Source organism: Ochlerotatus camptorhynchus, unplaced genomic scaffold (genome assembly GCF_037179485.1).
Source record: "Ochlerotatus camptorhynchus isolate MF236.1 unplaced genomic scaffold, CSIRO-AGI_Acam_v1.1 ptg000038l, whole genome shotgun sequence".
Taxonomy (NCBI): Eukaryota; Metazoa; Arthropoda; class Insecta; order Diptera; family Culicidae; genus Ochlerotatus; species Ochlerotatus camptorhynchus.
In genome coordinates, this window is record NW_027040529.1 from 1212453 (window position 1) to 1238804 (window position 26352).

The 26352-nt window shown below is 38.0% G+C and overlaps 3 protein-coding genes across 6 annotated transcripts in view; 1 reads left to right on the forward strand and 2 right to left on the reverse strand.

Annotated features, from left to right (window-relative positions):
• chico overlaps positions 1 to 26352 on the reverse strand; it is a 563283-nt gene that overhangs the window by 479671 nt on the left and 57260 nt on the right. The window lies entirely within an intron of this gene.
• Positions 1 to 26352, reverse strand: part of for (cGMP-dependent protein kinase for) — a 690301-nt gene that overhangs the window by 50832 nt on the left and 613117 nt on the right. The gene's annotated exons all lie outside the window — the stretch shown is intronic.
• LOC135711584 (trypsin 3A1-like) lies at positions 23457 to 24357 on the forward strand. The gene is made up of 2 exons (XM_065234461.1): positions 23457 to 23547; positions 23613 to 24357. The coding sequence occupies exons 1-2, from the start codon at positions 23496 to 23498 to the stop codon at positions 24320 to 24322; spliced, it is 762 nt and encodes a 253-aa protein (XP_065090533.1). The 5' UTR covers positions 23457 to 23495; the 3' UTR covers positions 24323 to 24357.

Sequence of the window (26352 nt, forward strand, 5' to 3'; positions counted from 1 at the left end):
GAAAGTGCCACACTTAAAGCAACAGCATTTTTATAGTTCGCAAATCAAGATTATTCACCATTAAGATTGCCTTTAAACTGATGAAATCTAGACCCACAATTTAAATAGGCGGAACAACCAAACGTAAACAATGGCTTTAATCGCAAATTTCTCGATAATCGGAATATTGTTCACACGTGTACGTCAAGTACTGAGTACTGTTGATGTAGGGGAAATGGATGTAATGTCGGCCTAAATGCCCCTAATTTGGGCTCATACATAAATTCAGCAATCGACTAAATTTTCAATAGCAATAAAAAATATCCATTAGTACCGTCCAACTAGATAACATTGATAAATAGCAGATTTTTAGCGATGGGCCCAATCTTAGATCCATAGGCTAACATTAGAGCCATTTTCCCTATATTCATATTTTTTAACTGTGTATTATAGACATGTCCATAAATGTTTTCTATTTTCTGCAGCAAATGTTGCTTGTCAGTTTCAAGCAACTATCTAAAAAAATGTTGAAATAAAAAAGAGAAAATTTGGAAATGGACATGACCATTGGATAAGCCAGATGGAATATATGTTCTACTTACTCAACAGCTATTTGATTGGAGCGTACCTGAAACGATGAAAATAAATAGATTATAAATGTGTGTTTTTTTGGTTATTATTTTGTATTTATAATGCATTGATTACATCCTAACTTTGACCGACAAAATTTCCATCATAGATTCAGTAATCGCGCAACGCAAGCTATATTAGAAAAACTTCTGTTTGCAAATGAGCACGAGCTTCCATAAAATAGCAACCGTCAGTCATCCATTCAACGGACCAAACAACCTACGCCAAAACCATCGATTACGACAGCAAACATTTCGGAGAAAATAACCCCCGATACACAGTCAACTAATCAAGCGTAACTTTTAAAACGGACGTAAGTCGCAAAAGTAAACAAATCGAGATTTTCCTATCTTTATTCTGGCGGCTACCGCCAGTGTGAAAATTAGCAGAATACTAAAAAAAACATTATGTGGATAAACTTGAAGTTTCCTGGTGATTCTTTAAATCATTGTTTATTTTTCACCTGCAGTGGAACTTCTTCTTTTTGGACATAATCTGCAAAACGTAAATAAATCTCTGGAAGAGCAATAATGCTTTGAAAATAGTTCAGATACACCAAACCACAAGCCAAGATATCTGCATTTTGAAATTTCAACCAGTGCATCTGACATGACGATCTGTCAAAACGACGGTGTATGTATCAATCAGGGTATAAGTGAATAGTATGAAAGCAAAACGGTGTATCATTAAATTTTAGTAAAACTTTAGTTCAAATTCGAGAAAAACCAGCATTTTGCATAATTTTCAAAAATCATAACACTGTCCCTAACTTATAAAAGGAACAGATCAAACAAAATTAGAAATGCCGTTTATTAGGATTTAATGAATGCATCTGGATATTGCTACCCCATTGATTAATTTCCTATCAAATGTTACATACGTCCTTTTGAAAATGTGTACTTGAAACAACAACATTCCGTACACTGCTTCCCCCGTGCACGTGTGTAATTGTGTAAACAAACCATAGATGCACATAAACGAACGCAAACGAATCCACACTCGTGTGGTGGTATTAACGTTTGATATTCCCCGAAAAACCCCCCAAACCCCCACATTCATCACCATCTTTTAGCTAGGGAATCACAACAATCCACAAAACAAACGCTTAGATAATTTGGAAAGCCCCCCGCACTCTGCTCACCACCACCATGGTGGAAGCAAAGTTCGAAGACCGCGGTCGCAAAAATTGCGCATTAGAAAAATTCACCTCCACACATACACACAGAAAAGGAAGGTAGGAGCTACCAACAACAACGCGATCCCCAAATAAACAGGGCGGCTAGATGAGCGACTCTAGATCAGCGATTCGAAAGAAGAAGAAAAATAAGCTTTAAAAAATTTCACGAATTGCATTCGCTTTGTACCGTAGAAGTAAATCTGAATTTTTTCTTCCATTGGCAAAATACGCCCTGCTGAGCTGTTAGTCATGCTGTTATCTAGGAGCTTGTGTTAGTCCAAGTTCAATATTTGTTAGAGATTTAACGAATAAGAAAATCTATCAGACCGGGTTCTATGTCCAGTTTGACCGCACTGCCAATCGAGAGGACAACACCAAGGGGAAGCTGTTGCGTGTGGGAGACTCGTGACTTTTGCAACACTTGTAGCAATTACGCGCAGTTCGGGCGGTGAGTAAGTGAGCTAGCTGTGATGTTATTCGAAGCGCGATGATGGTATAATTATCTATACTACCTTCCTGCCACTAGATCGTGGCCGCCGTTGTTGTTTAACTGGTTGGTGCTGTCAATCATGATTGAATGCCTGAGGAATGCGATAAGCTATTCGAACTATTCGAGGTGCGTTGTCGTACGTATTGGTCGAAGCAGCATTCGATATGGACCAACATTGATTGAATCAATATGACCATGGGCTATTGCGTGATGTGGCTTTAAACTGAATGACTAATTGAGGAATTTAGCACTCAGGACGAAAAGTAGTTTCCGACATTTTTAACAAGATTTTAGCAATTTTAACTGACATAGGGTACTTGTCTCTAATCTGGTTCTAATAAGCAGCTATCATTTATGATTTTTATCATATCTCAACAAACAATTGACCTGCAGACGAAACTCCACGGTAAACAATTACTAAACTTACCAGTATCACATGATCTCCCTTATCTCAGTCGGTAAAGGCGCAGCTACAAAGCAATACCATGCTGGAGGAGGCTGAGTTCGACTCCCGGTCCGGTATAGGAATTTTTCGGGTTTAAAAATTTCTCGATTTCCCTGGGCATGATTGTACTTGCAACACAATTATACTAATGCAAAAATGGTAGAGGCATCGAAAGCTAAGTTGAGAGCACGCAATAAGCTAATATGCGATAAGCAATAAGCTTGAAATTATCACATGAAAATTTGTCCAGGAACATGGATTTAATATCGGTCCATTGACCCCATCTTGGGCCCAACAATGGATATAACATCGGCCCTTTGAAAATAATCCTTGAAATGAGTTTTCTGGTTGTTGGATTCAACTAACTCTGGGTCACTGTTATACACAACACAATTCACTTCATTTTGGTAGTAAATTCTCTTATTAAATTGAACAAAAAGCACGAAACTTGTTGTTGCCCAGCATGCGCAACACAGCGAGAGAAGATGGTACAAAGTGCAGATAACTGAACGAAAAAAAAATTGCGCATCACTTTTTTTTTTAAATTAAAATAGAGAAGTAAACGTACTCAATTCGTCTCATTACTAAGCGATTCGTTTGCGACTGGTAATTTTAAATGAGTAATGAACTTTTTGTATCATTGAAATTGTGATTTATTCAGATTGATTTTCTTGATAGACCGAATGAACTATTAAGTTCCATTGGCAGTAAGTAATAAAAATACCCATACAGAAATTTTGAAAAGTGAAAATAATACGCTTTTTATGCATATTCAGGTAAAAAGATGACGACAACCTAAATAAATCATTTATGTTCTTTGTCGTTCACTTTTATTCCTGGATACTATTTTTAAACATTGAATAAAAAAGGTGTTTCCCATACATTTTTTAACCGCTTTACTATCTATCTCACGAGCTCAATCTCTCAACATACCATGTATTTTGATTACACTCGATTTGTGATTTCCCTTTCACATGCATAGTCGGATGTTAATCTAAATGCATATATAGAGGTACCAGACATGTTTTGCACTGCACCGTCTTCAGTGAACAATTGACGGAAAACAGATTATGCGTAGTTTCCGATAGATGTCACCGCAAACGAGTGTACCCCATTAGGCATAAATACGTTAGGCATACGGACGTTAGGCATACGGACGTTAGGCATACGGACGTTAGGCATAATGGACGTTAGGCATAAAGTCATTAGGCATAATGGACGTTAGGCATAATATACGTTAGGCATAATGGACGTTAGGCATAAAATACCTTGCTGCTGTGCAACTCTAGAAACCTGCTTAACCTGTAAACCTGTAAGCAATGCTTAAATTAGGCTTAGCGTTGAATAAAAAATGATACAAGTTAAACAAACATAGTGTATTTAATAAGCACAGTTTGGAATCCATTATTTATCATATCTTAAGTGACGTATCTACATATTTACTTAGATCCATGATTAGTAGCGATAGTGGTTAAGTAATCTTACAATGAAAACTCAGCTTAGTTTTGAACTATATCTTGAAATCAATCGCATCTAGAAATAAAAAAATCACACATTTCTTGTAATATATTCTTACACACATATTGCAAAAGTCAAAGAAGAAAAGGTTTTCCTCACAGAACAGCTCATGAAATAAAGAATGGTGAATTCTGTGATTTTTCATTCAATAACAAAAAAACAGCCAAGGTTGAATAAAATATGATGCCAAGGAACAGCTCATGAAATCAAGAATGGCTAATTCTGTGGTTTTTCATTCAATAACAAAAAAACATACCTGCTACTTCCAGGATTTCCTGTCATACTTTTCGATACAACAATTCTGATTTTGTTGTCATCAGAATGAAACCGTCTGCTGATGTGAGGAAGCGATACTTCCATGAACAGTGACGAGTTGCCGAAACAAACAAGGAACTGTGGCAAACGTACCATCTGTAACCCAATACTTTGCCTGTCCAAGACGTCGTTCATGAATTCCAAAAATTAAGGCTCTTTCATTATTGTCACCGAAGTCAGCAATCAATAGACGGTCTCCATTATCATCCTTCTGGAATTCATCCGGTAGATTATGCCTAACGTCCTTTATGCCCAACGTCCATTATGCCTATCGTACATTATGCCTAACGTCCGTATGCCTAACGTACGTATGCCTAACGTCCGTATGCCTAACGACCGTATGCCTAACGTCGTGCACCCACCGCAAACAACAGCAGTGACATCTGATGGAAAAAGAAAGCAAAAGCTTGACAAAATGGTTAATTGGGTTGCTAAACCTAGTTTACACCCCGTAGCTCAATTCTAAATACAAATTACATGGCTCAACTTACCATCAGCAGCATCCAATGGATTAAAAGCATGGTGAATTTTTGCAACAGATGTCGCTAATACAAAAAATGCTGTATGCAGAAAATTAGAAAATCTTGATTTTTACGGAGTATGGACCTTTTAAAAAAAAAACTTCAGCCTAATCGCCCATTTTGGGCCTATCGATAAGAAAACATCAAATAAAACCATTATTTCAGAGTTAACAAGTCAATTATCCGTTTGGTGCGATACTTCTGTTCAAAATCTACCAAACGAAGTCAATAAGAGCGTGTGATATGCATGTTTGCACCAATTATTCTCAAAAAACAAAAAAGGCGCTTTGACCGAATCAATGTTTATCTTCATTCGATAGGTTGAAATGAATTCAATTGCGTTTCAATGCGTTAGGCCGAGTTTATTAGATTTTTAACAATCCCCCCTATTCTGCGAGTCACGTGACTCTCTCTCACCAGAGAGTCACGTGACTCGCAGAATAAGGGGGAATATGTCAACAATGTATTACTTTTTATCGATATTTTAAGAAAAATGTTCAAATCTCCATCAATATATTATCATAACTGATAGCATACAGTGATCCATTAATTTTTTGTATTGGGTATCAAGCTGCAGCTGCGTGACAGCTTAGTTTTCAAGACTTGACGCATTTGAATAAATGTTGCTTCTATCTTTGACAATACAGCAGAAGGACTAGCCTACGTTGGCAGCTTGAACACTGCATTCCGTGTGTATTGTTTCAAGATAGTTATGGAAAAAATGCTGTGACGTGTGCGCGTAGATACATTCACGTAGTAAACTGATTGAATAAGTAAATCCGTTTCGAACGTAAAATCTAAATTATGTATGTTACGAAAACCGCGCGAATTTCGAAAGCCATGCGAGACAACCGAAGCGAGAAAAAAAGGCTTATTATCATTTAAAGAGTGCCACCAAAATAAATGTGATAGCCAGTGATGGAAAAGTTCATCAAAGTTCCCTATGACTCGCGAACTTTTCCCTTGGTGAACTTCGTGAAATATCGCGAACTTTTCCAACACTGGTGATAGCCTATGTTGGCAAGTTGATAAATTTTGGTTTCCTTCCTAGATATATTGCACTTATTTACTACTGAGCTTTGTATCAAATTAGTTAAACTGCCTTGAAGTTCTTTTGTAGTTTGAGAAACTAGCCTGAGCCTCACAATACTTTTCATCAAATTCTTAAACTTTCCAGAACTTTTTAGGACTTCCTAAATGTTTTCTCCTGGATCTCCCCTAAAGGATTAACAATTCGCTAAAGTTCTCTAAACTTCTTTAAAATGTATGTGACTTCTCTAATGTTAACGGAACTGTTTGAGGTTCTCTGTTATTTTTTGAAATTCTCAAAACTTCTCTAAAGTTTTTGCAGTTCTCATGAAGCTGAATTTAATTGAACCGTCCAAAAAATGTTTAAGCTTTAGTGAACTTCTGAACTTATGCGATGACTTCAATTAACTTTTTAACGTCTCTGAAGTTATCTGAAAATCTGGGAACTGCTTTAAATTTCCCATAAATTTTCAGAAACTAATGGAACTAAACTCCCCTAAAAATTCCTCAAATTTTCAGAGCTTACTTCACTTTTTTAAAAGCTCCTGCATTTTGCTAATGTTCATAAAAATTCCTGAAGTTCGCGGATCTCCCCTTTATCTCCATAGATTTCTATGAAGTTTTCGAAATGTTTCTGAAGACCGCTGTGAAGTTTTCGAAGTTTTTCTAAATTTCTGACACTTTTTTGATTCCGCAATGTTCATGAAATTCGAACGAAATAATTCATATAGTTCTATGATTTTCTCTGAAGTTATTTTTCTGAAGTTCATGAAACTTCCATTAAATTATCGACACAAATTTAAAACTTCTTCGATAGTCTAGACTTTCCTGGTGTTATTAAAACTGCCTAATCGATTACTGAATATCGAAGTTCTCCAGACTGCCCTGAATTTATCAGTATATTTTTTTTAAACCGCAACTTTACTGAATTTAATTGATTTGCCATAAAGATTCGACAATTTTCCTTAAAAGAATACTTAAGGAAAATTATCGAATTATAAACCATTATAAACGCTTTCTTATTTTCTTATGTTATCTATGCTTACCTGAAGTTCTCTAAATTTGTTTAATAATCCGGCAAATTTTTTGATATATACTCAAAATTCTCTGACGTTTTCGAATCAATCATAGAATTTTTGGAATACCCCATAATTTCACGGAATTCCTTGTAAGTTGCAGCAAATTTGCTTAAGTTAATGGGATTATTCTGAAGCTATCGGATCGTCCTCGAAGTACTCGGAACTTCGCTAAATACCGTGAAACTATCAAAAAAAATAGAAGTTCTCTGGAATTTCTTAAAGATATTGCTGCTTGCTAAAAGTTTTCGCATTATTTTAATTAATGGAACTTCGTTGATATTATCTAATCAACTTAGCTAAATTTTCGTATTTTTTAAAATTCTTGAAATCTCCATGATAAAACACCCTTAAAATACTCTCACGTTTTCCGGATGTTCATATAATTTTTACCACGTCCCACAAATTCTCTCGGAGGTTTGCTGAAGTATCAGGAGGATTCTACAATTTCCATGAAATTATTTGAACTGCCCTTTGATTCTCTGATCTGTCTTGATGTTCTCGAAGCTTCCTTAAAGCTCTCAATTCTATTGAAGATAAATTTCCCAGAAATTCTCTGGACTTCTGTGAAGTTCCTGAAATATTTCTTTATATAAGTTTTCATAAATTCTCTGATGGTCTCTGTACTTCCCTGAAATCATCGGAACATCTTAAGGGTTATCAATTTTTCTAAATTTACGATTATAGATCTTTTAACTGCCCGAAAAGCCTGGACTAAAGTTACGGGAACTGCTCTTAAGATCTGAACTTCCCCAAAGATCTCTAGATTTAGCTTTAATGAGGTGCTTAGAACTTGTTAAAATTTTGCACAATACCCCTCATGTTTTCTATATTTATCAAGTTTGCTTAACACCTATGATGTGCTCTGGGGACTTCTAGGGACTTCATAAAAGTTTTTCGGCTGTTAAAAGATGGAGGATCTTAAAGCTTCCAGTAAGTTCCCCATATTTTCAGCGTGTTAACTTTCCTTATGTTCCCGCTGTTTGTTTATGGAGCTTCACCGAAATTCTCAGCATTTCCTTTTATTCCTTAGAACTTCTTCCAAGTTCCTACAATTGTTGTGAAGTTAATGGGACTGCAATGAAGATCTCTAATCTTTCATAAAGTTAATTACGAACTTGAAATAAATCATTTAATTGTTTTCTTTAATTCAGGCACTTTGAAATTTTTTAATATCTTGAACTTGTACTTGGAATACGAAACTTCAAGACATTGAATATTTTTAGATCTTGGACTTACTCAAATTAATTGTGTTTTTTTTTTTAACTATTTTAAAGTGAGAAATTAAGCAAGTGCTTAACTTCAACATTCAAAGATTAGATTGTAAAACTGTTTATTTAAAACTGATTGCCATGTCTTAAAAACGTTTGAGTTTTTTTTTTTTTTTACCTTTGGTTTGTTTTTTCCGTCGATCTTGTTTTCCGTGCTGAGCACCAATGCTACCGACGTGCCAGAAAGCAGCTCCCACACCTGGACCCTACCTATCGACCCATCAACTCTAGACTAACATTTGAAAGGGGCGTAAGAGCCAAAATGTAAACAAACCATATTTTGCCACATATAGAGAGAATAGTTCACAAACTACTCGATAAACACGGAAAAGTAGAAGAAAATATCACTTCAAATCATCAAAAACGTTTCTTCTTACATGGCGTATTTCCAACTTTCAACTCTATGATGCATCTGGTTGTTACGCCTTGGACCAGAACTACGAATTATATCGTTTTATTATGCCAAACGTATTGAGTCTGTAGTATCTAGTCACGCCCGATTCATTTCAAATGCATCCGATTGATAGTTCACGTGTAAACAACGAACAAAAAGAAGACCAAAAAATCTCCGGGCGTAATTCCACTCTCACAAAATTTGCGAACGAAGAACCAAGGCGGAAAAACAAACAAAAAATCCCGAGGGTGTACTTCCACGGCGTATCACCAGTGTTGGCAGTTCAAAGGGTGGAAGATCCGGGGGGTAACAACATGTATGAAATTATCAGGGCGTATGATGTTTTCTTCTCGATTTCGCGACAAAGAAAACTTTTTTTGAGTTTTTAGTGATGCATGATGATAGATTACACTATTAACTATATGTTAAGCTTATAAAATCATCCAGAAAATGGAAAGTCGTGAAATAGAATTAATTTTTAGGTCATCAAAATTCAGAAGCGATTTTCTCGATATGGTCATTTTGGAATTACGCCCTTTTCAAATGTTAGTCTAGAACTCATGAACCGGGGACCAACGGCTTTACTTCCCATCCGAAGGAAGGCGTGATCAGAGATGTTATGCCTCAGAACATCCCGGCGGCGCCGACTGGGATTGAACCCAGGCCTGTTGGGGTGAGAGGTAATCACGCTTACCACTACACCACCGGCGCCGTTAAACGTTTGAGTTAATTACTGTTGTTTTTGATCTTCCAAAAAAAGCATATTTTGAACGCATTTAAGAATAGCTTTCTTATCCATTAAAGTTCTGGATAAACTCAGGAAATTTTATTTAGAACAATGAGTAGACACCCTGTACATAGATAGAGAAAGACGATTAAGCGTCACAAAGCAAAAAATGACCAATCTTGAAATGAAATTCACCCTAAAAAAGTTGAAAATAGTGACTGATTACAATACAAGAAAAAGTGACTTCAGTGACTTGGCCTTAAGAAGGAGACTCGCTACCAGCCCGGGTACCTGAGTCCCAGGTACCCGGTTCAAACTTTAGTTGGCGGTGGTGGATTTTCTAGAACTTCTACTCCCTGAATAGTAAAGGGTGATACGGTCAAAATTTGGTCAATATCAACTTGACGTATTTCTTTCAATTTTGCATTTAAAAAACCTGAACACCCCTCATTTTGAAGGTGTGTGTGTGTAGAATGTTGCTTCTATTTTGATTTTGGAATTCACTCTTCAGTTGTCAAAATGCCGTCCAAGCAAGAAGAGCAGCGTATCAAAATTTTGCTCGCGCATCGCGAAAATCCGAGCTACTCGCACGCAAAGTTGGCAAAATCGCTAAAAGTTGCCAAATCAACCGTTACAAATGTAATTAAAGTGTTTGGGGAACGTTTGTCGACAGCCAGGAAGTCTGGATCGGGGGGAAATCGAAAACCGGAAGCCGCTGAGACGACAAAGAGAGTTGCCGGTAGTTTCAAGCGAAACCCTAACCTCTCTCTCCGAGATGCCGCAAATAAGCTGGGTGTATCGTCTACAACCGTGCATCGAGCCAAAAAACGAGCCGGACTATCGACTTACAAGAAGATAGTGACTCCAAATCGCGATGATAAACGAAATACGACGGCCAAAGCGCGATCCCGGAGGCTGTACACGACGATGCTGACGAAGTTTGACTGCGTGGTAATGGACGACGAAACCTACGTCAAAGCCGACTACAAGCAGCTTCCGGGACAGGAGTTTTATACGGCAAAAGGAAGGGGAAAGGTAGCAGATGTTTTCAAGCACATGAAACTGTCAAAGTTCGCAAAGAAATATCTGGTTTGGCAAGCCATCTGTACCTGTGGCTTGAAAAGCAGCATTTGCATAGCTTCCGGGACTGTCAACCAAGAAATTTACGTGAAAGAGTGTTTGAATAAACGTCTGCTGCCTTTCCTGAAGAAACACGGTTGTTCCGTACTGTTTTGGCCGGATTTGGCATCTTGCCATTACGGTAAAAAGGCCATGGAGTGGTACGCCGCCAACAACGCGCAGGTGGTTCCCAAGGACAAGAACCCTCCCAACACGCCAGAGCTCCGCCCAATTGAGAAATACTGGGCTATTGTCAACCGGAACCTAAAGAAGACCAAAAAAACTGCTAAGGGCGAGCAGCAGTTCAAGGCAAACTGGCTTTCTGCGGCGAAGAAGGTGGACAAGGTGGCTGTACAAAATCTGATGGCAGGGGTCAAGCGTAAGGCCCGGCAATTCGGATTTGGAAAAACGGAAGCCTAACTGAATATTTTTCCTGAATTTTATACTAATTGAACTTGAAAAAGAAATTTAATTTGATTTTTTAAATAAACGATTTCACCGATTTACACGCGTTTTCCCTTGACCAAATTTTGACCGTATCACCCTTTAAGTGTGAATAAGGGCGTCTATGTGATGTTTTGCTTTACATGTTGTGGATATCTAGTGCATCCTGTTCCCTTAACCATCATGTCTCAAAAGTTACCCTTTTTGACGTACTAGTCTTCGCAACATAAAGGACACCATTACGGACCATGAGATTTGATCAAATTATTCGCAGTTCTACTTGTCCAACGCCCCCGGATGGGTGAGGTATAGAGGATGACACACACACAGCACTTTAAATGAAGTTTTTGAATTTTTAGACTTTACCTTGACCAAGTCCGTGACGAATCTCTTTAAAACGATAACTGTTTGCAATGTTTTATGTTTATAAAGTTTTTTTTTTTATTAATTTTATTTTGTTATTTCTTTTTAAGTCTAGTGTACAAATTTCATTGATCATTAAGACCACATAAGAGTCCAATGAATAACTATTAAATAAGTAACAAATAAATGCACCACTGGAGGTGCTCCGGATACTTGAATTTGTGCTTCACATATGGATCGACTCTTTGATAAATGACATGAAAAGAAAGCTTTCGCAAGTGATAGTAAAATATTCAGTTACATCTTAACACAAATAAAACGAAAATCCATTAATAAGGCATGCGTCTTAATCCAACCGCAATAAACACATAAAGTGCTAACTACATAGATGCAAGAAATAACAAATTTTTGACTTCCGATGCACTGCTCTCCAACCGTGCGAAACACATCCGCCAGTCGAATTCACATTCACACCACCTTCTTATTGCGTCATAAAAATCAACCAATTGCCTCAATCAACTCGCCTTTCAAAAGATCCCGTTCATCACATCCTCCGCTGACTGACTTGACTGACTGCAGTGGCAACGGGCGACGGCGTAGTAAACCGCAACAATAGCCAACCTCAAACACTTGAGAGGCAAAAGCGATATATCAATGGAATGGAACCTGCATCCCGTTAATCTCGGCGGACGAGCGAGAATCAAAAAATAATATATGGCTGCGGTTTATGATGGAATTGCCACGATCGTTCGCGACCTTCCCGTGGTGACGAGAATACGACACCAAACCAGCCAAACAAAAACAAACCATTACACAACGTAAAACTTCATTCATAATTGCCAAGCCGGAAGTGGCTACTGCTGCTGCTGGTGCCCACCCGTGCAAGCTAGAAAGAGAGCTGCTAACATATACGATGTACGATCACTTCTCGTATAGTATAAATGACTCGCAGGAGTGCGGCCCTGGTTTCCTGTTTTCAATTTCTGAATGAGAGAAAAGTTTTTGCTCGAGCTCTCGACGTAAAACTCACCCCGACTGTATGTACGGTACGGTACGATTATGTAGGGTAGTGAACATTTTTCTCTCTCTGCAATACATGGTTGAAATGAGTGCCGCCACTGCTACACTTGGGATTGTATACGAACCTTTTATCCACGACCTAGTCAAAACACGATATTCTGCGCGGGATCAGCGTCTGGCTCTCTTTTCGCCAAGCAACTTCCCGTGGAGCGCCATGGGAGGATACGAAAACAACGTAGTTCTTCAACACTCACTACTACCAATACCACCCAGCCTCTCTGAAACCATTCGCGTCATTAGCCGAGTTCCGTTGTTCGTGTGTGGTACCTATATGTTGTTCTACTCTCGAAACATGAACTTCAATACGTACGGACGGATATACATAGGGTGAGAGCACACAGTGAGCGACGGTGAAGGAGACAGGTGAAAAACAAACCCCTCCTGAAGTCTCTTGTGAGAGCACCCACCACCACCCTCCGCGAAAGCACTTTATGTGCAGGGTAAAATAATGCAGTGAGGTACTCCACCCAAAACATCGCCCCGTCAAGATGTGTGGTGGAGGCGATGACAACGGTGGCGTGGTTAGAGTAAACCACCGCACGCGGTGGCTTTGCCACTGGGAGATTGATGAAATAATTCGGTTGTTTTGGTTTGAAAAATTAATTTCAACTTAAGACTTTCGATATAGCAGTCAAGGCCTAAATTCACTATTTGACAGTGGGCGGTAATAGTGGTTGGGGGATATCAATGGCCACCATTTAATATTGGGCAGCGCCAGGGCTAACCAGAGGGGGTCAATCATTATCGAAGTCGCTGATGCCTAAACGGTGGGTCGAAAACCTATTTTTTTGTGGGCAGCAGGAGACAGCTATCGACGATCCTTTTCAAGATCAAGCATAGAATACAGTGCATGGTGCCACCTGAAATCTTACAATAATTAAAAACATTGTATCTCTGTTGTTGGTTAACCAATCGTTTTGAAATTTTTTAAACTTGAAATAATCTGTTATTAGCTTTAAGAAAGATTAGAGACCTTCAATGAAGTCCCATTGACTTCACAACAATTATAGGAACTTTACAGACGTTCTGAGGAATGACAGGAAATGCTGAGAATTTCAGTGAACCTTTATAAACAAACAGCGGGAACATAAGGGAGGTTAACATCCTGAAAAATTGGGGTCTTATTGGAAGCTTTAAGAACCTCAAAGTACTTCACCGGTGTCAATAGAACTTCAGAAATATACAGAACTTAAAGAAACTTTTAAAAAGTTTTAATTACATCAGAAGAGGAGACTTTCATAGATCTTAAGGGCAGTTCCAGTAACTTAATTCCAGACTTTTGGAGCAGTGTTAAGAAATATTCAGGAACCCTACACCCAACTGGGGGATTTAAGATTTGCTTACAATTATGTAAGATTCATCATCGGAGGATGTTAGTGGAAACCGCATGAACCGAGGATGCGATATACCGAACTACGGTCAAATGCAAGAAAATGGAGAAACAAAAATGTGGAGTGTATTACTTCTTCTTCTTCTTCCTCGCATTTCAAACTTATTGCATATCGCGTGCTCTCAGTTTTCTGTTCTAGATGCACTTCCACAGTTATTAATTGGGAGCTTTCAATGCCCATTTTTGCATTGGTATAATTGTGTGGCAAGTCCAATCATACTTCTATGCCCAGGAAAGTCGAGAAATTTTCCAACCCGAAACATGGTCTTGCTTTGAAGCTGCGCCTTTACCGACTGAGCTAAGGGAGGCCCCATGTGGAGTGTATTAGTGAGTGAAATTAATCATGTCGTAAAAAAAGGTTACCGACTGGGGGGACTCGAACCACGAACGATGCGATTATCATTCCTATGCTTTATCTACTGCTCTCTCCATGCTTTGGGCTAAGAATAGGCTGAAAGCAACCAAGAATCGCTCGATTTCCTCGCATACTCGACTTCGTTTGCTTTTTCTGTTGGAGAGAATCGATGCAAGTGTGTGCGTCGTTCTACCACGTTATACATAAAAATCAAGACAAATGCTTGCTTGTGAAGGTGAAAGCATATACAGAACACAGAATAAAAAAGATCATTAAAATTATTATCATTAAACCGTCTGCCAGGTCAACTTCTAACATTCGCTGCGATGTTCATGAACATGGATGATAGGAAATGGAACTGTAATAATTTTTTGGTTTGCGTGTACAGATGTTCCGAGAACCTCGGGGAAGTACAGAGACCATCAGAGAATTCCAGAAAACTTCAGAAATATTTCAGGAGCTCCACAAAAATCCAGAGAATTTCATGGAAGTTTAAAGGTGTTTACGAGAATTCCATTTATTTCACAACAGAGCCGAGATCTTCAATAGAATCGAGAGCTTCATGGAAGTTCCTATAACATCAAGACAGATCAGAGAATCAAAGGACAGTTCAAATAATTTCAAGGGGATTACAGAAACTTTAATGAAATTTCGAGAACTCAGGGAATTTCCGGAAACTTCAGTAAAGCTTCGAGTAGAACCGGTTATTTTTTAACCGTTTTTTATAAAATGTATTAAAATTTTGATTTAATATGATTGTTTTTAAAATAAATTTCCAAGTTCAATAGATCATTTATGATCTATTGAACTTGGAAATTTATTTTAAAAACAATCATATTAAATCAAAAATCATGGACAAACATTTGGATTCTGAAACTTTGAAGAAATGTGTACAGAATTTTAAATAAAATGCTAAATGAGTTGTGAGGCGAATGTACAGGAATTTAAGGGATAATTATGGAGGAATTCTGAAGAAAGCTCTAAAGGAATTCGTCTAGAAGTTCCAGGTAATTTTGAGAAGTGTTTCAAGATGATGTTTACGAGAACTAAAGCTGAATTCCCCGACTATTAGGAGAGAGGGTTTGGGAGGAACTCCTGGAAAATTTAAGGCAAATTTAAGAGCTTACAAGGAGCATTCTATAAGGGAACTCAGAGGAGAATTCAAATTTAATTAACCTTATGACAAGTTCAATGATGGTATCGCTACATTGTCCCTAATAATCAAATTTTAGATGATCATAATTCTCTATGTAACACTTTGACTACATAATCATCAGCCAAGGAGGGTCCTTTTTGATACCTGACCAGTTCCAAGCCTAATAAGTTTAAACAAAAAAAAATAAGACTCGACATTCTCCGATTCTCCGATTTAAACGGCGCCGGTGGTGTAGTGGTAAGCGTGATTACCTCTCACCCCAGCAGGCCTGGGTTCAATCCCAGTCGGCGCCGCCGGGATGTTCTGAGGCATAACATCTCTGATCACGCCTTCCTTCGGATGGGAAGTAAAGCCGTTGGTCCCCGGTTCATGAGTTGATGGGTCGATAGGTAGGGTCCAGGTGTGGGAGCTGCCTTCCTGGCACGTCGGTAGCATTGGTGCTCAGCACGGAAAACAAGATCGACGGAAAAAAACAAACCAAAAATTCTCCGATTTGCATGAAACTTTGCATAATTATGTGTTATGGTCAATCATTCACATTTTTGCAAAAAATCAGCGATTTTGGATCTTGCAATTTTCTTCAGATAGCGTATATGAAAATTTTCAATAAATTGTAGCACTAAAACGTCACTTCTGATCAAAATGACGTCTAAGACAAAGTTGTTTAGAAAAGTAAAGTTTGTCTGGGAAAAATATAAACGGTCTTTATTTTTAGAAATATTGAGTAAAATTAAAAAAAGTGTCGTTTCAAAACTGACAAAAAAATTTATTTATTTTTAATGCGTTTATTTTTTCAGGCTCATCTGCCGTAGCTTTGCGGAGCCGATATTCATCGTTTGGGTACAAAATTACTTAAAACTAACGTTAGTAAAGCGGGGGCCGATTACTCGCGGCTTTCTCGAGGTTAGGGGTAACAAATTGTAACAAACGGGTGGCAGGGTAGGGATTGAGAACACAAGGTTTTTTAGAGCAATGTGCTCTTGATCTAGAACTAAGCGACATATTGGAGAAAAAGACAAACATGGGGGTACACCGATGGAGACCTAGCAACTTGAGAGAACACAAGATGACACTAACTACTAAATCCTCAGATCGATCCGTTTTAAAAACACATAAATTAAATTAAAATATTGGAGATATCGGCTCGCCAAGATGTCTCTAACGGGCCGCATAGGTTGTTTTCCTCGGGCCCTGAGGGATGCGGATAACTCGGATCTAGCAACACAATGTAGGGTGCATGACCAAAGCACGTGGTCGATATCGTGATAGCCACTACCACAAGCGCACAAATTGTTGCCTGCGAGCCCGATCATTGACAAAAATGGTTGAACATCAACTTTTGGTCATATATTTAAACTTCTTGTTAACTAGTTTTCATTTAATTGTTGCACAGATAACGATTTAGACTGTCTCAAATATTGTTTCTTGCGTAGAAATTTCATAAAAAAGCGTACTAGCAAAAAGTTCAAATATTTGATCAAAAGTTCTTGTGCAACGATTTTTGTCAATTATCAAGTTTCCATGGTTTTAAATATTCCAAAAATTTCAATTTTTATGAGCTTTTATAAAAAAAATATATACTTTTTACAACATTTAAGTATTTAACACATTTTTGGAATTTTTACTGAAAATAATTTAAAAAAAGGCCATTTATATATTTCTAAGTTTCTCTACAACTTTGTCGCAGAAGTCATTTCGATCAGAAGTGACGTTTTTGTGCTACAATTTATTTAACAAAATGTTATGGACAATCATTCACATTTTTACAAAAATTCGGCCATTTTGGATGTTGTCATCCAAAATGGCCGAATTTTTGTGAAAATGTGAATGATTGTCCATAACACACAATTATGTAAATTTTTATAAAAATCGGTATAGGTCAAGTTTTCCGATTCGTTATATGGCGTGGAGCTGCTCACCTTTTAATTATTTTCCAGAAACGACCCAGCATTCGACGAAAAATCACTTAATTGTCAATCAATCAATCAACGAAAATTCAGAGGAGGGCTCCATGGAAATATTCCAAAGGAATCTTATTCTGACAAATGCTAAAAGAAATACAATTGAATTTCAAGCTAGTTTGAAGATAGCTTCAAATGAATTCGTATGAGACTTCTTTAGAATATTGAGGGGATTACAAGGATTTTCCTAGATGAATCCAAAGAGAATAGTAATATAATTCAAAGAGAATTTCGAAAATATTTCCGAAGAATTCTGAGTTCCGTTCCAGGAAGATTCGGAAGAAAGATCCAATAAACTTTCTTAGGAGAGTTTCAAAATAATTCTGACGAGAATTCCAAGGAAATTTCAAGAAATTCTCTCACGGGCAAATTTCAAGAGAATTCTGAGAAACAGTGCCATGGAATCCTGATGTGAGGTAAGTTTAGGACAATACTATGGTAAACCTGGGGTGAATTCCAACAGCAAGGGAATCCTAAAGATAATCGCTAGATAATTCTGATTAGAATTTCAAGAAAATTCTGAGGGCGTCCCAGCATTCAAGGTTCAAACATTTACAAAGTGATTCTAACTGCCGGACAATGGTCATTGGCATTTGTTTTTGCGTTAGTGAAGCTAACATAAATCAAGTGCCCGATGCTTGGATGAGGCTGATTTTCGCAGGAATTATTTAGGTAAAATTTCTTGGGCTTGAAATGGGACATTGCTAATTTGTTTAGAACTCATACTTAATTTGTGGTATCTCGTACTAAAAGAAAGTTAAGAATTGCGAGCTTGAATAAGTTGACATCACTAAAAGAAACAGCTAGTTAAGTGAAAGATGTACTATATATGTATCACCCATAAATTATGTAAATTCTGTAAAACTATAGATCCAAAAGCCCTGAAAATTTAATAAAATTTGATTGGTAAACAAAAGAGATTAAATGGTTTTAGTGGCGGTATGATTTTAGCAGGTTCTATTGTTCTAACACGCACTGTAGAATGCACTCTGGCAAACCGGAGACGACCCCTTGGGCAGCGATCACTATCCATAGTCACCACTAATCAACCGGTGAAAACCTCCGATGGCTCCGTTGGCTCTACGATCAAGCCGACTAGACTCGTTTCCAGACCACCATCGATACTAATTGGAAAGCGGATGCCCCTGGCAACCTTTTCGAATAAATTGGCTCCATCCACATTAGTGGCATTAGTGAGAATATGGTACTACTTTCCACCATCAAATGCCACAGATGTCACCCCACCGGTGGTGTATAAACCAGCTTTGCAATATGGAGATTTTAGGAAAATCGGTGATTTCTCTACAAATATTGTTCCTATCTATGAACAAATTTCTACATTATGTTCTTTGAAGCAACAGCGAAATAATACTGCGTGCAAAGTGCAATTGCTAGTTTTAAATAAATGTTAATTTCGCTACTTTTCCGGTTTCTTTTGTAACACTAGCGCTGCCTGGTGAGTGTATTCTAAACTAAACTTTTACCATAAAATAGGTCTTGTTCACCTGAACAACTTTTCCTTCTATTTAGTCAAGATGTTAAGTTAGGGGAAACAATTTAAAATTAATGTAACACTAGCACCACCTGGTGATTGAATTCTGAACTAAATTCTTTCCTTAAGATAGGTATTTTCCTTCTGAACAACTTTGCTGAAGACGGGAAACATCCATATGAGCAGGATCTGTAGATAGCGTTATATAATGTGTATTGGTGCAACATGATCATTATGGTGTTAGCACCATCTAATGAGTTAATTTGGTCATAGTCAGGATCTAGTATCTAGATTTGGCAGAAAGTCCCGAAAATAAAGATAACGCTTCTACCGTTAGACATGGATAACCGGAAAACGAGGTCTTCGAGCATGAGTTGTATACGGCAGACTACGATGGGATGAACATGAAAGATAGATGCCGACAGACAGAAAAAAAAACAACAAAAAATCATCTAGAGCATTTATGAAGATTAAAAAATGATCTCATTAAGCAATTTTAGACACACTCTTTTGCTCTCAACCAAAACATCTCATATTATTTCTACTTTCCTCATCTCAAACCTCACCGTGCTCCACCAATGCATTGAAAAATGCAACGCGGGCCTCCCCAAACGACCCCACCCAAGTACAGAGACATGCATAAAACCTTTGTATACCTTGGTACCTATGTACCTACACTAGAGCTGCTCCGTCAAACTTCAGACTGGGTTCTAGCCTCCGAAAAAAAAAACTACTAGAAATACGACGGAATGGTTGGATGTTTGATTGTCTTGATGTCGGTCGGTCGGTGCTGGATGCTGCATCCAATCGATAATTGCATACATAGGAGGTACCCGCCACGAGCGACGGGAGAGAAGTTGCATCAACCTTATCCGAATGCGAGATAACGACAGCAAAAAATAGGAACGCGACGAGTCACACGCTGGGAAATTAGGTCAGGATCACATGTACCCATACTACATAGATGCAGCGCGCATAGCGGACGGTAGTTTCGGTACATATTCGTCGTTCTATCTAATGTACAACCGGGATGGGATGGTCGGTGGCACAGGGTTAGCGAGAGGGATGATAGAGCTACACATTATTGTGTCTGCAGCAGTTATTCATGGAAGCTGGCTATTGCGTCGTCGTCGAGGTGAAAAGTTTCCCATTTCATTCGGGAGCTCCGAGTCTGTCTGTGGACGAACTTCTTTGTTCCAGGTTGGAAATTTACGGTCGTTGAATAAATGATGATGGTTTGACTCTTTAAATCGAGCCAGACGGTGTGGGCTGATGGTTTTTGTTTGACAGGAGGCGCGTGCTATCGGAAGTCGGACCAATGGAAAACGTCGTATTTTATGCAACAAATTCTTCCGCCGAAAAGCGATTTAGAAATTGTGGATATTTTACATCATCATTGTACTTGGTTCAGAGAGACCTTTAGCTAAAATTCTAGCAAATTCGGGAAATTTGAAAACCTCTAGAAATGGCATAGTGCCCAAAGATAGAAAGTACTGTAAGAGAGGGTGAAGGTCGTTCCCTACCTTCCATCATTCACATTTTAGCAAGGAAAACAACAATTCATGGAAATGAGTTATTGAAATTGACATCTCATTTTACCAAAATTAAGATAGATGAATGTAAAATCTTATGGGGGGTGACATTGGGCAAAAACATAAATTTGGTTAAAATATCTTAAAATATTTAATTGTAACGTAGCTATTACGAGTACACTTGGTTATGGTCAAAATATGCTTCGTATGTATGGCTAGAGATCGCGTGTAATCCTCGTCTGTCCACATAAAAGTGTGTTCAAACTTTTATTTGTCTGTATACCATTTAAAAACGTGTCTTTGCTACTATTTATGACACTTAAATTTATAGCATTATAACGATAAAATAACTTGTTAATGTTATCTACTGTACTCCAGGAGTTAAAGAAACATATTCTAGTCATCATTACAACTTTACTGAAAATGACAACATTTTATATCGCCAGAATGTCAACTGATGACACAATACAGAAAGCTTATATGTATACTAGCGACACCTTGTGTGAGAATTCTCAACTAAACGATGTATAACTTCAAAAAATTTCTGAACAACCTTGCCGAAGATGACAATCTATAGAGTTAAATATATTTGTATTATGTGCTAGGAAAGAAACCAATCCGTTTGTTTTAATTTATGTTGGGCATGATGACTCAATATTGTATACATTTTAATGCTTAATATCATATTGACAAAAATGGTTTTGCCACTCACTCGAACTCAAAATGATCTTCAAAGGATACCATCCCGAGTAGACAAGTACACTCAGGTCTTTTTTACACGGAGGATACGAGATTTTGATTTTTCACATGTTTAAATCGGATTTTCTACCATTTGTAATTAGAGCATGCTATAATATTTAAAAAAATTCTGTATTTACACCAAAAATTGTGATTTTTTTTTAAAGTATGCCATTCGATTACCTATAGCTTGAAAAGGATAATGTGATTGGAATCAAGTCGATAGGTTGTATCGTTGTCGAGAAATCGTTAAAAACGTACCGTGTAAATCGCGAAAAACCGTGTAAAAACAACCGTGTAAAAAAACCGCGTAAAAAACCGTGTAAAAAAAGACTTCAGTGTAAATCAAATCAACAGCTAGTTTTACTCTTAAACAACAACAGAACAGCTGAACAGTACATCAAAAATTGCTATTAGTTTGATTGATAAAATAGGTAAAAAATCACAAATTATATCAAAAAAGCCTATGAGGCCATAACTGAGTAAAAGCAAAAACAGTTGTTGTCATATCTAACGAATAACCAAAACCATAGCAAATGTATACCAATTAATAATTGTTATTATACCTTATCAAGCTATTGATATGTTGTTAAGTTAATTAATTTAATGCAAGAAGTTGGCACCCCCATCTCTACTAATAACAAGTAGTCGTAGCGAGCATAGGCGTGGGTCGACGCTCTAGGCCCGCTTAGAATGACATATTAATAGCTTATTCTGCTATCGGATCAAAATTGGCTCTTGAATTCATGATACCAAAATATAATATCATTATCATATTATGCTTTGCAGGCATAATAAGGTATTAACTTGATAAGAGCACAACTTACATAATATAACATAATAAGATATTGGTAGTAAAATTTGATATTATTTTGCATGCGTCCCTTCCTGGATAACAATAATGTGAAAAAAATAATGCACAAAATTACACTGTTTGTTAGTAGATGAATCTTCGTAACACAGGTCCTGAGATTTTGCAGTCAGAACTCTCTTTTAATTCTCTTTCGGATCAATTTGAATTTGACCTGAAATTCTCCACACATTTAGTCGTAATAATCCCAGGACCACACTGGACACATCCGGGCATGTTCTGAGTATCCCAAAGGAAGTGGTCAGTTTCTGACTTGGACTAAAATCCATCAAGCGACACCTCAAACCACAAAATAATTTAAAAATAAAGCGCAATGGTGTTTATATCAAGTACCCAGGATCACATTAGACACATCCGGACATATTCCGGGTGCATCTTCGATAGTTTCCAATTCCTTTGAAGGGCCAAAACCTATCATACGACACATAAAATCAATACGTATGAAGGGTCAGACCTCACCATAGGTGGATGAATACATGTTTTTTTTTTAATAATTTTGGTCGGTTCAAATTCCACACGCATATACATATCATCAACGCCAGGAAGACGAATCTCGATCCCTACATATGAAAATCATCTGGTGAAGGCTTTCAGGCGGATATGTGGTAGATCTCCCGTAACTGGTGGCTGAGGTTTCGCATTTCTGACCTTGCAGAGTTGACAGCGACTTCAAACGCTACGGTAGATGGTGCTTCTGCCGTAACCATTATGGACCGTTTGATGAATGAGCTGGCAGTACTGCAAGTGGATATCCAACATCCCAACCATGCGGCCGTGCATGTCACCATCGAAGCTTGGACTGGGTTTATAAAGAGCGGTATGGTATATCAGTTTTTACTTGCTCCCCTGTTTGGTTACCGATCCGCTTCCTGCCGTACCTTGATCTCTCCAGAAAAGATTTCAGCTTGATTGGACTTGTAGAGATGGTTCTCAATAAATGCTGGTCTACTTGTTCCGTCTTGTAAGACTGAAGAGTGTCTCCTTCGAAACCGAGAACGTCGTGATCGGTAAAATTTGTCCACGTCAAATTGACACTACTCACAAACAATCGGTTGAAGGACATCCGAGAAATAGCGGTGGGTAGATTGCACCATCCACCGCGCTATTCGGGGGATTCCTGTAGTTTATTTAAGCTAAAACTATTCTGTTCTGGAAACCACACATGCGAAAGCAATGAAACATTTAGGAAAGTCCACACACGTACTGTTAATCCTACACTCTTGAGAGAAGAGCCATCGCCGGTAAAAGTAATTACAGCTCAAGAGGGCCCATGCTTCTGAAATCCGTCGCTACAATCCTTATCAGACGACAAATGGCGTAGGCTTTCTCAGTTCAGAACTATAAAAGCCCACCGGAACGTACACTCTTCCTCTACAACCCACCCAAAGTGCACCGACTCTAGTGACAACTCAAGTATCAGTCATGAACCAGCTTCTTTTCGTTAGTTTCTGTGCTCTGCTGGGATTGAGCAATGGTAAGTTACCCTTGTAATAGCGCTGTTCATTACCATAATAACCCCGCAAACCACAACTGTTGCAGCTGCAGTCCTATCCAGCAGTCGGATCGTTGGTGGTTTCCAGATCGACATCGCCGAAGTGCCACATCAGATTTCCCTGCAACTACGCGGCCAGCATTTCTGCGGAGGATCCATCATCTCGCCGCGTTGGGTACTGACTGCGGCGCACTGTACGGAAGGTAATTTGGACCCAAAGGCGTACACAATCCGGGCCGGTTCTACCGATCGTACCAAAGGTGGCGTTGTGCTCAAAGTCAAATCCGTGAACCCTCACCCCGAGTACAATACCGAAAACATCAACTACGACTTTTCGCTGCTGGAACTAGCTGAAAGTATTGGATTCAGTCGATCGATTGTGGCCGTAGATTTGCCGGAAGTTGACGAAAGTCTGGATGATGGATCCATGTGTACGGTTTCCGGCTGGGGAGATACCAAGAACTACCAGGAGAGCAATATGCTGCTGAGAGCCATCAATGTGCCATCGTACAATCAGGAACAATGCGCCGAAGCTTTGGCCAGTACTGGCACGGTTACGGAGCAAATGATCTGCGCTGGATATACCGCTGGTGGTAAGGACTCGTGCCAAGGAGACTCCGGTGGCCCACTGGTTTCCGACGGAAAACTGTTCGGTGTCGTTTCCTGGGGTAGGGGTTGTGCTCTTCCGAATCTTCCGGGAGTCTACGCTCGAGTTTCCAGCGTACGCGAATGGATCCGGAAGGTTGCCGAGGTTTAACGAGTTTGAAACGATTAAATGTGATTTAAATTAAATTTACTCGCCTTTTCACATTGCAAGTCAATCCGAAACGTACCCATTGTTAGTCCAATAAAACAAAACTTGCGCCTTGGGAACCAGTAATCCTAATCCAACCTTACATGAACAGGACGAAAACCACCGAATGACCCCAATTAGATCCACAACAGCAGTCAGCAGAAGAAGAAGGATTGCAACCATTCCGATATGGCAGTCGTGCCCCGTGACTCTAATTCGAGATAATGGACACTTGACTTTAATTTATCGGCCAAACGGAGCGGAAATGGTGAAATGGACACGCTGCCGCCTCGTCTAGGGGATATTGTCGGAAAAAAAACCTTCTTTAATTGACGCATTTCGCGCCAAATCGAATCGAAGTTGGCAGCAGCCTCTCAGATTTCAATAAAATTTTCTGGATGTATAGACTTTGACTAAATACGCACTTTTGCATACTCAATTTTTCCTAAATTTATCTAGACTAACATTTGAGAAGGGCCAAACTTTTTCTGCCGATTTTCTTCAAAAAAATATTATGGAAAAATGACAACTCCAACAAAAATATGATGTATTGATTACTTTTAGGAAATTGACCAAATTACCGAAAAAAATACTGAAAAAAATTTCATTTGAGATCTACATTGAAAAAAATGTTTACTACCATCCGTCCATACATCGCGAGATGGGCACTTTTAAGGAAAAAAAGTTTTTCTTACAAAAACTTTTTCATGTCTGAACTGATTTTTTAACGTACCATTTTTACACAAAACTAAACCAGTGAAGCTCAAAATCATCTCAGAACCCAATGAAGCTCCATTTGTGATTCAATTTTGTCTAATCAGCAACTAATCACTTGGATTAATCGAGAATTCCATATGAAAAGGGCTTATATCATTAGAAAATAATATAATTGATTAGATTGTCTACTACTGAGGCAAAATCCGATACTCCTATAGCAACTTAGAATTCTTAGCTCAAATTATCCATAAAGAATTAGATATGAATAAAATTTAAATTGAGATCTTCTTTCGAACCAACAACGATTTGGGAAGTCAACGTATTGCATCATAATTCTATATGCCCTTCTGTTATTTATACCTAAACCATTAACATTATATACCTACTACTGTACAAATGAGCAGGGTAGTAGACATATGCCCGGAACAAATGATTTTGTTTCCAAGTTTAGAAATGGACGAAAAGAACACGTTCAAAAACGCCTGTTAATGATGTCCCTCAAAGAAGCGTACATGATTTTTGTTGATGAATATAAAGATATTAATATTGGTTTCACTGTATTTACACAATTGCGACCAAAACATTGCATTTTGTTTGATTCTACTGGTATACATAATGTATGTATTTGTACAATTCATGAAAATGTAAAATTAATGATCAACAGTTTAAGAATTATGCCACAAGATGCAATAATAGAAAAAATGCTTTGTAATATTTCTACTAGAACAACTGATTACTTTTCCGTACTTGCAAAAAGTGTGCTTCCAATGAACATATTGAAGAGGAACTTACTTTGCTATTTTAATCAAATGACAAACAAGATGTTGTGTTTCAACAGTGGCTGAATACTGATCGTTGTAATTTGGAAACGATTATCAAGCCTGTAGATGAATTTGTTCCGTATCTCATTGATAAAATTAACAAACTTATAACTCATGACTTTATTTACAAACAACAGTCATCTTTTCTAAGAAATAAAAAAAGAATCATTAAAAGAAGGCAAAATTCTAGCAATTTGTGATTTTTCTGAAAATTATTCATTCATCCAAAACGCTGCTCAAGGATATCACTGGAATAATTCTCAAGCAATAATACATCCATTTGAAGTTTATTTTAAGAAAGACAATAAACATGAAAATGTTAGCTTCATTATCATATCAGAAGTAATGACTCACGATACAGTTGCAGTTCAGTTGTTCATTTCAAAAATGATAGATTTTATTAAACAATCGATAGATTTTTCTAAAATAACTTTTATGTCAGATGCGGCAGCATCA